We start from the raw sequence: 12,958 nt of genomic DNA, 5'->3' as shown, positions 1-12,958 counted from the left end.
CAATTAACCAGAAGATATGATGCTGTTATATGGATCTCTTCGATTGGAATGTTGAATTGTAACTATTTTCGAAGTATTGAGTGCACTTTAGTTTTAATGAATTTCATGAATGATTGTATGCAAAATATGCCTTCATGACAGTAGGATGCAGATAAAAATAATATTTATCATTTATTGATGAGGTTGAATGTCAGCTGGCAAGGTAACATCTGTAATTGTAACAGAATGTGTGTTGATCTTGTGTAATAGAACAAATATTTGAAAAACGCCAAATTCCAGAATAAATAGATTTCTTATTAATTTGTTTTAACATTTTTCGAGATAATTCAATGATAATTGTTATAAGAAAATGTATGTATCTAAAATTTAACCTAAATTGTTATGAATTTCTTCCAATTTTGAAAGAATGGAAGAAAAAAATAAAAACAAAATTTGATCTTTGACCTCATTTTATGCAAAACTGTTAACACATTTCTTTTTGACGACATCGATATTTCAATAGTACTCATTTTTCTGAATCCAATGATATATATAAAGTAGCCATAAAGTATGTTTGTTGATTAAATCTAAACAATATTGGGTCGGGTCACCATGCTATAAGTACTTGATTATATCAGCAGTGTCAACTGCTTACTAACAAGTGGTCAGATGCTATTGGCAGAATTCACACCAAATTGTTTACCCTGAGATCTACCCTTTACTGAAAAGCTACAGAATCTACGGCAGAACAAATATAAAGACGAAAGTTTCAAAAACATGATGCAGAAAGACTGTTGTTTATTGTAAATCATGGATATAGTTGTATTTATATATAGTACGTGTGTATTCTTTAAAATTGTCAACTGTTTCTTAGTTGTAGTGAAGATTATATCTGGAATAATCTGTTGTACTCTGAAAAAAAAGAAGAAAATACACATCAATATTTATAAGCTTTAAATGTATGTAAAAAGCATTATTTTGGGGATTAAGATGTAAAAGAGTAGGAGCAATACGGCCCAATTTAAGTTATCACACATATCAATAAATTTGTCCAAACAAGACTAAGTTACAATGTATTCAGAAAAAAAAACAAATTTCACATTGAAGTAAGTTACCATGACAACAAACCATGAATAAATTTGCATTTTTTTAATTTTTTTTTTTGATTTTCCATGATTTTCATCAAATTTGTATGTTCAAGTTTGGAAAAGTACCCAAGAAACAACTTTTCATCTGGTGAGATAATGTCTTGACCCATTGAACAATCTTACCCCATGTCAGATTTCCTCTAAAAGCTTATTTTTTTTTAGATATATTAAAGCCAAAAACTGCATTTGACCATTATGTTCTATTTTTAGCCATGACGGCCATGTTTGATAATGGATCAAAACTTCGGATAAAATTTATAAACAAGATACCCTAAGGAATATTTAATTAAATTTTAAAAGTAATTGGCCCAGAACTTTCAGAGAAGAAGATTTTTTTTCAAATGTTATCAAACTTGATGAACAAATTGATGTGTACAATTGTCTTTAAAGGGCAATAACTCCTTAAGGGGTCAATTGACAATTATGGTCATATAAAATTTTTTGTAGATCTTACTTTGCTGAACATCTTACCTCTACAAAAAATGGACTACCAGTCATGATCATATCTATATTTCTTTGTCCTAAGTCCATAATGATTGATGCTGAAAAAAAATTACAATAGGTAAGACACAATAATATGATAGATCTCTTATTTTTGACGTAGGTATCAAAATTGGCTGCAAATTTTTAACCACTGACACAGCTGTTCACCAGTTCACTAATTAGGACTTCCAAATACAGATACTACAGTAACTCTTTGGGTTTCTCACAGGGGTCGAAATTATCGCTGGTCCGGTGGTCTGGGACCAGTAGAAATTGAGTCGGACCAGTATATTTTGTCACATGATGGTCAGTCGGACCAGTAGAAATTTGTCGATAAAATCCCTGTTTGAATCGCAATTTCATTTTTATTACCAAAAAAATTTACCTGAGAAATCAATTACACAGTGCTGGAGGTATTGATTTAGTTTTTATTAATATCGAGGTTGAGCGTCCTTCACAACAACACAAATGTGGAAATTTTTGGAATGAGTCAAATCGACGGACAAAAAAATAAAAAAATAAGTGACATTCAAATAGATGATCTGAATAAAATTTATGAAATTGTCGAAAAGAAACGTAAATATCAAAAATCATAGGTAAAAAAACGCGAATGGTTTAATTATATAGTTGGGATTGTATTATGTATATCATGTTAACAATTTGCAGTCAGACCTAGATAAGAAATGTAGTTTTGTAACGTGATCTTCAAATTTTAAGTTAGATTTATAGTACTTGCAAATGAACAACCAGTATTCCAAAAATCTTAAATTCGACCCCTGGTTTCTCGTCATTCTTGTAATTCACAAGTCAAACCTAGCTCCTATAGTCTGTTTTCGAGCCTAAGACTTTTGTCGCAGAAAGCTCGACAGGGATAGTGTTTCGGCGGCTGTGTTAGCTAACTTCTTAAAAGCTTTATTGTGAAAGAGCTGGATTCTTTATACTTTGTATATGGAGGCCTCATATTATGAAGTTTCCGTCAGTCACATGTCCAATGTCCTTGACCTCATTTTCATGGTTCAGTGACTGCTTGAAAAAAAAGTTAAGATTTTTTGTAATGTTAAAAACTCTCTTATTATAAGTTATATTTGGTATGTGCCTACCTTGATAGGTCCTCATGCCTGTGAGACAGTTTTCACTTGACCTCACACATTTAAGGGGCACTCATGAGGCTACGAGAGATATAAAAAATCAAAAGTATGATTTTTTTTTGTTCAATGATTAATTAAAAAAGGAAAATTTGAGTCATATCGGTGAATATGAATTTGGCAGGTAGTGCCCCTTTAACACCTTATATAATTGCAATCAATCTATGCATTTAATATAGCTGACATATTGCTTATAGTATTGAAGAAACACGTTGGTGACCTTCTGCTGTTGTTGTTTTCTATGGTCGGGTCTCTTTGACCCATTCCCCATTTCCATTCTCAATTTTAAGCTTAACCATTAAAACATAACATTGCTTAATGAACCACCAAAGTGAGTTCAAGGTCAGATGATACCAGTCACTCAGACATATACAGCTTACAATCCTTCCATACAACTTGTATAGTTGACTTATTGCTTAAAGTTTATGATAAACAGACATAAACACAAAATCTTAACATTAAGCAATGAACCGCTAAAATGAGGTCAAGGTCAAATAAAACCTGTGAAACTGCATGTAAATAATAAAATATTTCTATACACAAAATGTAGTTGAACCTTTGCATAAAGTATTAGAAAAAAGAGCAAAACTCAAAAACTAAACTTTCACATGCTAAATAAAGTTACCCTGTCACTCATAAATAATAAAAGAGATATTGACATTACTAAAATCTTTTCTTTTTTTCAATTAGTCCCTGAACCATGTAAATGAGGTCAAGGACAATGGGCATGAGACAGACGGAAACTTCATAACATAAGGCATCTATATACAAAGAAGGAAGCATCAAGGTCTTCTACCTTTAAATATATAAAGTTTTTTTAAGAAGTTAGTTAACGCCACTGCCGCTGAATCACTATCCCTGTCAAGCTTTCTGCAACTTGTATGGCAGGCATGACAAAAACTAGTGTTTTACAAGGCTCTGTTATTCATTTTATATATCAATAATTTACCAATGAACATTGAAAATTTATCAATAGATTTATGCAATTGAAAACTGGTGTTTGCAAAATTGTATGAAAGTAAATGCCAAAAAATGTAAATCAATGATTATTGATTCAAAACAGGCTTTATTCACTTGAGAACAGTATTTGTTTTTAGACATATCAATATTGCAGATGAACAAATAGAGAATGTAGATTATAAAAACTTCTTGGGTTTATTTTTATATTGACAAAAACTTAAATTGGAATGAGCAAATAGATAAAATCAATTGGAATCAACTTTTTACAGAAGATAACCTCTGCATATACCTATAATTTATTCTAATATGTATATTCTATGGCAAGCCGCTTAACTATTTATTTGAAATTCAATATCTCCTATTATATATAAGATATCTCCTATAATATATAAGATATCTGCTTTAATATATAAGATATCTTATATAATTTCATTTTTATAAGATATCTCATATATTATATAAGATATCTTTAATGTTATATGAGATATCTTTAATGTTATATAAGATATCTTTAGTGTAATATAAGATATCTCATAAAGTTTATATAATATCTTATATACTTTATAAAATATCTTCTAAATAAAATTGAGAATGGAAAGTTTATAAAATATCTTATATAGTTTATAAGATATCTTATATAGTTTATAAGATATCTTATATAGTTTATAAGATATCTTATTTAGTTTATAAGATATCTCATATAGTTATAAAATATTTTATATAGTTTATAAGATAACTTATTAAGACCATTATATAAGATATCTGATAAATTATATGAGATATCTAATAAACTATACAAGCTATCTTATAAACAATATAAGACATATTATAAACAATATAAGATATATTATAAACAATATAATATATCTTATAAACAATATAATATATCTTATAAACAATATAAGATTTCTTATAAGCTTTAGGAGATATCATATAAACTTTATAAGATATTGTATAAATTTTATGAGATATCTTATACACTAAATAAAATATCTCCTATTATATATAAGATATCTTATATAATTTCATTTTTATGAGATATCTTATATCTTCTAAAGTTTATAAGATATCTTATAAAGTATATGAGATATCTTCTAAACAATTTTTATATAAGATATCTTATATAATTTATACGATATCTTATATGGTTTATAATATATTTCATACAGTTTATAAGATATCTTATGAAGACAATTATATAAGATATCTGATAAATTATATGAGATATCTTATAAACTATATATAAGATATCTTATAAACTATATGAGATATCTTATAAATTATATAAGATATCTTATAAGCTATATAAGATATCTTATAAACTATATAAGATATCTTATAAACTATATAAGATATCTTATAAACTATATAAGATATCTTATAAAGTTTATCGGTTATCTTGAAGTAAAAATAAATAGCAAAACGACTATCCATAATATCCTGCCATTGTTTGATTATTGTTGCAACATATGGGGTAGTTGTTAACTTGTTATGAAAATGGAATAAATAAACTTCTTAAGTTATCAAAGAAATCTGCTTGGATTAAAGTAGAAGCTGGCATAATGACATCATCCAGTTTATAATTGTTTAACAGTTTAAACTGGTTAAATGTGGAAAAAACGACTTCAATATCAAAAGGCAATACTTATATCAATTATATTTAAATCATCAAAAAAAAAATGGTTTCTAACTATTTACAAGAACATTTTCATTATAGTTACAGGTAATCAAAATTATGTCAAGTTCAACTGATGAAAAACTATTAAATTTACTTTATAAATATGTTATTATTACTTTGAGAATTCTCAGGAAGATTAATATCTTGAAATAAAGATTATTTATTCATTTATTTATCTATTCAAGTAATTCTCCTGTTTCCTGATGAAACAAAAGAAAAACACTTGTTTATATCACTAATACAATCTGATAAACTGATTATCACATCTATATAGAAATATATCAACTGCTGAGCACACAATAGGAATCTCTAAGCTCACCCCACAAATAGATTGATATTGTCCTCTCAATATATCGACTGCTGAGCACACAATAGGAATCTCTAAGCTCACCCCACAAATAGATTGATATTGTCCTCTCAGCTGACATTTTATAATATCAATCTGCAGACAACCTCACTGTGTCAAACCACACCGGCAAAATTTGTTCGGACTCGATGTTATCTAACATCCGGCACAATGACGGAACATTGATAGACAGAAGAAAGCTAAGTTTCTCCTTATTTTCCTATTTATTTTATGATATCGAAGTATATTAAACAGATATATCATGTTAAGGAGGGGTATTTGCGAAAAATACCAGTCGAGAGAATGTTATATTTCACGAGCCGTAAGGGGGTGGGGTTGGGGGTGCCAATGAATGTTTATAGGAAGAAAAGGATTACAACTACCATGCATCACAGGTGGGGTCGGGGGGGGGGGATGCCAAATTGAGTAAACCTTGCCTCGAAATTGTTTAATTTCTCGTTAAATTGTTCGCATTGTACAGAAAGTAAGGTACGAGAAGATAGATACTGACACAGAGACTGCAAAACTTGTTTTTATGAACATCTGAATACTTGTATTTCTGTGTATGGAACGAAAGAAATGGGTCATGTCAAAATGGAACTGGCCGGTTTCGTCAATGTGTACCACACGGTTTGGTCATAGATTTCACAATGCATAACCCGGTTTGGTCAAATAAAAAAAAATCATAATCGCATTGCATTATAATTGATAATTTAACTTCAGTATTAAAAAGGTGTTTTGTGACCAGGTCGTTGGAAAACAAGTTCTTTCACAGGTCAACGGCTTATTATTTATATGATTAGTCTCAGATTCAAATAAATAATAAGCTATCTATACGTCTTCTAGATAGTGTAAGAAATAAGAAAACAGGGACACCCGCGAAATCAGATTAATATGTGAGTCTGATTATTTTTATTATAAACATTCTCATTGATATTTTTAAACAAGCGCTACTTAGTGATTCGAATTCACAGCGTTTTGAATTACATGTATTTGTATAAAGCTGCATATGTCAAAAGTTAGAGAGTTTGTCAACCAAGATGGCCTTCATGGCTAAGAAATAAACAAAAGGAGGCATGCAAGTGCATGCATGACGTCAATTATTTAAAAACAGCCGTAGACATAGACAATTCGAATTGCTATAAGATATGCAAATAAATCGGCTTGGCCGATATCCTAATAAATCTTTTGACCTTTAATTAAGAGGTTTTTTTTTCATTTCATTGCGTTTTTCCACGCCCGTCAAAATTTTGACAGGACGTATCATTGTATACATCCGTCCGTCCGTCTGTCCTTTCTTCCATCCGTCCGTTCCTCCATCTATTAGTCATTCTGTCCGTCCGTCTATCCTTCCATCCAGCGTAAACATGTATCACCGTAACTTGAGAACAGCTTATCTAATTTTCATGAAACTTGAGAAAGTTATTTCTTGAAATGGTCAAACGATCTGTAAACCTTTTTGTGAAAATCAAATGAAATCTTTTTGAGTTACAGAAGTTTGTAAGTAAAACAGGAGTGTGTTTTTTTTAACATGTCGCGCCATATCTGAAAACGATTTATCATTATTGCATTAAACTTTACACACTTCTTAGTAATATAAATCTTAACTTCTGCATACTTTTTGGTGATGTTTGTTTATTAAGCGTTATTTAGGTTTTTTATGGTAAAAAAAGGGGGATCACATATTGCGATGTATCTCAAAATCTAAATAAAAAAATTTCATAATGTTAATGTTAAATAAATAATTAGATATCAGTGTTTGCTATTGAGTATTTATATTCCATTTAAAATTAGTATGAAGATCAGTGAAATAACGGATACATCTTTCATTAGGAAAATGTGTAGTACTATAATTACCTATGTAAATAAATGTAAACACGCCAAGTTTACTTTATAATACATATATATTTAAATTCTTTCGAAAGACAATTTTTAGATCCGTGTTAACGTTGCTATTCATAAATTGTTGGTTTAAAAAAAACACAAAAAAACCGGGTGATATATATAGACGAAACCGGGAGATTGTTAGTAAACAACAATGACGAAACCGGTTCCATACAAAGAAATACAAGAACTGAGATGCTCATAATGACTAGTTTTGCAATCTCCGTGTCAGTATCTATCTTACCGTACCTTTCTTTCCGTGCAATGTGAACAATTTAACGAGAAATTAAACAATTTCGAGACAAGTTTCACTCAATTCGTCATTTGTGCGTGCATTTTTACTTATTTCTCCGTTAATATAGAACGGTTGTAGAAAATATTGCATATCACAATAGAAAATAGTTGTATATGTATAAATATTCTTCGATATCATAAAAAAAATAAGTAAAAAAGGAGAAACCTATCTTTCTTCTACCAATTGATGTTCCGTCATTGTGACGGATGTTAATTACCATCGCGTCCGATCAAATTTTGCCGGTGTAGTTTAGACACAGTGAACCTGATAATCAGTACAAAGTACATTCACTCAGTTGTCTGGTAATCTTCAGGTTTATGGTTATAGCTTACGGTCAGTTTGATTGTTCATGTTATAGCTTACGGTCGGTTTGATGGTTCATGTTATAGCTTACGGTCAGTTTGATTGTTCATGTTATAGCTTACGGTCGGTTTGATTGTTCATGTTATAGCTTACGGTCAGTTTGATTGTTCATGTTATAGCTTATGGTCAGTTTGATTGTTCATGTTATAGCTTACGGTCAGTTTGATTGTTCATGTTATAGCTTACGGTCAGTTTGATTGTTCATGTTATAGCTTACAGTCGGTTTGATTGTTCATGTTATAGCTTACGGTCAGTTTGATTGTTCATGTTATAGCTTACGGTCAGTTTGATTGTTTATGTTATAGCTTACGGTCGGCTTGATTGTTCATGTTATAGCTTCCGGTCGGCTTGATTGTTCATGTTATAGCTTACGGTCAGTTTGATTGTTCATGTTATAGCTTATGGTCAGTTTGATTGTTCATGTTATAGCTTACGGTCAGTTTGATTGTTCATGTTATAATGTGCTGCCATAATTTTCTTCGACTGTTCCCTCTCCATACCAACAGTCTGCCAATACAAATCTAAATCTGAGCCTGGAATTTGGATGTTGTAGATTCTTACCTGTAACAAAAGCAAACAATTCAATATGTATTTGTTAATAATTTTAATAATGGTCCACATAAAAATAAAGATTTTTATCGTTCACTTTATCAAATGATTGAAATCTAATTTTGTAACCAAGTTTAGATGCTATTTTTGTCAAGCCTGCGACATTTGTCCTGAATTTCAGTGATTCTACAGATCACCCGCAAAGTGGAAAGGGATTAATATAAGTTGCAAAACTTGTTTCCTTATCCACTATTAATCAATATGTTAAAACTAACTACAGATCATCAGTAACTATTATGCCGTTATTAAGACCTTCACTGCTTTGTTTCTCAAAACTTCTATGCCAGGAGTGTAACAGATTTTAGCCAATCAGAAACAGGCCAGTTCAAATGCAATTTAATTAAACTGCGTCCCGAGCACAGTGGATACAACGGTAGAGGTCCAAACCTGACTTGTTTTGGGCAAAAATGGACACAATATTCAAGCTTGGTACAGGTATGAGTTTAGGTCGTAATAAATTATTTGACACATAATAAATAAAGTCGTCAAAGTACTTAATATTGGTTTTATGATTTGAATTTGTATTCAAGATTTCTTGCTATTGTACAATCCACTGTGCACTGTGTTGTTGCACACTACTTAGTAAATCTGTTTCCAGACTATATACAAATAGTTACCAATTGTGACTACAACTTTGTGGTATTAAACCTTGTGGTACAATTTCAGAGTAATCGAAGTATTGTACTGTAACTAGAAAAATGCTTGTGTTGGGACTGTTTTTGGTCCATAATTTCTTAAAGATTGGGACCATCACCCCTTCCTTCCCAACCTTCTTTTTTTATTGAACCTTTTGCTTAAATTTCAAAGAGATCCATACACCTAAACTAAAAGTTATTGTCCGGAAACCAAATGTTTTCAGAAGACAACGACTAAGGGAGACATGACAGCTTTATACAATCCCCAAAATTGTTTTGCAGTCGTATAAAAAGTAATAACTAGTCTTCCGTGTTTAGCTGAGGTATAGTACTGTTTTTTTAATAATTATTATCAGCTTGTTTTTCTACATGTTGAGGACAAATGAACAGAAAAAGAGGAATGGGATGCCGAACTTAAAGGGGGCAGCCCTGTTATTCTGACGCCCCATTTGTCCGATACCTTTTTCTCTGACACCCAATTGTCCTCCCCCCCCGCATTAGTCTGTCACCCCATTTGTCTGCTGACACAATAGTCTGACACCCCTATAATCCAACACAGAATAATTGAACAACATTTTACATCATTTTAGAATGAAAATCACGGTGTTCATTTTATCCAATAATTGACTGATTCATGTTTTTAAAGTAAATAAAAAAAAAAATAAGTACAAGAGGAAATTCTCTTTATTAAAATCTATCTTACTGAGAGATCTTAAAATATGATAATGGCATAATATTCATAAAAAACAAAAAAAATATTATACTGGTTATTAATTCAGTAAATAACAAAGAATTTTCTTAATATATAGCCGGAATTTACCACAGAAACGTACTTTAATACTTTAAATAAATCAAATATTAACAGCAATAAGTGCATGCCCTTTAATGGTACATCAATCTGTTGATACCTGACTGTTAATGATGTCTTAACACTTAATTCATTGGTTGGGATGTGTACTGATTGATATTTTAGTTATGATAAATGATTTTATTTATCCGTTGTTATTGATCGTCCCACTGTCTATACCACTCATCTCAGCTCTTAATAAAATTGCATATCACGGCTTTGCGATGTCAAATGCTTTACCTAGCATCAATAACTTTCACGCGGACATATCAGCCATGATAAATCTGACCCGGACTTATAAAGTCATCTGTTGCTTGTGAAACTAAGAAAACACTTCAAAAATACGCAAAAAAAGCCTAATAAATCAATCATCAGATTATCTACATTTTGATATTTGAAAAATTAGTTTCTTGACATAATATGAAGGCTTTTTGATCTCGTTCTCTGCTCTCACTCAACAAAAAGCTTCATATTGTGACTCACTGCTGATATTTTACAATATATTGCCTGAACTTACTTTAATTTTACGTTATCAACATGCTGATAATGAGTACTTATTCTAAAAAATACCCTTCCATGTCTGGACTGTGTTATGTTTTATGTTATTCCGCTTGGTATCAATCTGATTTATTAAGTTGGTGCTGTAACACCACTGTACAAACTTAGGGGATGAGGATGGAGTGGCAGCAAACATTTTTAACCCTTCTTTGTGTGCCTGTCCTAAGTCAGGGGTCTGTACTCATGTAGATGTCATTGGTTCATTGATATAAGAGGTTGTGGTATGATATTTTTCTTTTACTTAACATTGGCACCTGTTTCTGTTTTTTGTTTAAAAAAAACTATGAAAAAATAACAAGGATTTCATAAGATTTTGAAATATGGCTTTTTAAATATGTAATAATAATATGAAAAGAAAAGTAGGGGTTAGTGGGCAATATTTTTTAATGTTAATACATGGATAAAACCAGAGGATTCCGAAAATCTGGCAAAAATTCAAAAAGTAGAGGAGCAAACATTCTTAATATGAAAACTTCAAAAATGCTTATTAGGGCCCCCTTTCTGGCTCCTTTTTCCTTAACTATTGTTCTCATTTTGAAAAATAGCATGTAAGTTGCACAGACGCTGCTCCTTATTATCCAATCTAGCTCAACACAATACACATTACAAAAATGTAGAATAGATTAGGAAGATGTGGTGTGAGTGTTTTTCTCTAATTATTTTTTTTCTTCAAATTATTATATAATTTTTATGAGGTCATGTTAAGTTCCAGGAAATTGCAAGAATGCAGAATTTTCACTATTAACACCAGACCTTCCAGGGGCCTGGAGGGGCCGCAATACCCCTCGCAATATGACTTACCATATAGATCTACATGTGTAACATATGCACACAAGATGTAGATTCAAAGGAAGCCAGTGTAATGTGTAGTTCCTGTTTAGAGTGGCAACGTTTATCTTGTGCTAGACTAAACAATTTCCAAAGGCAAAGAATTGGTTTTGTAACAATTGCAAATCATGTTAAATCGTGTGTCCATTTGAAATTCATAGCAAACAACTATTAATATTGTCTTTCATAACTGTTTTATGATGTAGTTTTGCATAAAACTATTTTTATCACTGGCAGAATATTTAAACCATAGATTTTACACAGATTTAAATTTGAAAATCAACATTTTTATAAATATTTTAGAAAAAATATATTTAATAATGTATTTACAAATGTGTTTTCATGCTTTTAATTGATATTATAAAGATATAAATTATTTATTTATAAAAATCTTTTATTTTTTATTGTACTGTATTTTTAATGCTTGATATATTGTGATAAAATGATTTTAAATTATCATTGAGCTTTTTTATTCTCTACTAATCACATCAATGAACAGTTTTGTTTAGTGCCGGTCAAATAGCAAATTTGCTTTTTAGCCGGTGCCGGTCAAATAGTAAATTTGCTATTTTGCCGGTGCCGGTCAAATAGCCACTGCCATAAAATTAACGGTACCAATTTTCTTGCACCAGATGCGTTTAACTTGATCTGTAACTCACATATAAAAAATTAGCCCAATACCTGAAGTCATTTCCAAAAAAAAGTCTGTATAACTGTGATTATCAACACTTTTTCAAGTCCAGAACAAAAATTAAACTTGACCTGTAACTTCAATATCATGGTTAATTCGCATACCCAAATCAGCCCAATATCTGAAGGCGTTAAGAAAAAAAGTCTGTATAACTAAGATTTCAACAATTTCATGAAATTCTCAAAGTCCAAAGCTTGTAATTTCGGCAAAAATTAGTTGAGCGAAACGAAACTTAAACTTGATCTGTAACTCATCATGTTTAACTCACATTATTATAAAATTATCCCAATATCTGAAGGCGTTTGCCAAAAAAGTCTGTACATCTGTTATTTTCAACAATTTTTCAAAGTCGAAAGCCCGTAATTTTGGAAAAAAATAGTGGAGCAGGAGTCAATTTCACAAAACATCGTAAGTTTAAGTCTTAAATGTTATACTTAAGACTTTCCTAAGTACAGTCCTAAGACAATTTCACAAAACATGTCGTAAGTTTTAATCCTAAACTTAGGACC

The 12,958-nt window shown here is 30.6% G+C and overlaps 1 protein-coding gene across 1 annotated transcript in view; it reads right to left on the bottom strand.

Moving 5' to 3' along the window:
* Positions 1-760: 760 nt before the first annotated feature.
* LOC134694890 (uncharacterized) overlaps positions 761-12,958 on the bottom strand; it is a 323,806-nt gene continuing 311,608 nt past the window's right edge. Inside the window, exons 63-65 of the mRNA XM_063555996.1 lie at positions 8,716-8,842; positions 1,599-1,669; positions 761-891 (exon numbers count right to left, since the gene is read on the bottom strand). Of these exons, the coding sequence (XP_063412066.1) occupies positions 850-891; positions 1,599-1,669; positions 8,716-8,842 (240 nt within the window). The 3' untranslated portion in view covers positions 761-849. The remainder of the gene's footprint in view (positions 892-1,598; positions 1,670-8,715; positions 8,843-12,958) is intronic.

The sequence above is a fragment of the Mytilus trossulus genome, chromosome 13 (assembly GCF_036588685.1).
Source record: "Mytilus trossulus isolate FHL-02 chromosome 13, PNRI_Mtr1.1.1.hap1, whole genome shotgun sequence".
Lineage (NCBI taxonomy): Eukaryota > Metazoa > Mollusca > Bivalvia > Mytilida > Mytilidae > Mytilus > Mytilus trossulus.
This window is presented reverse-complemented; position numbering and strand designations above follow the sequence as displayed.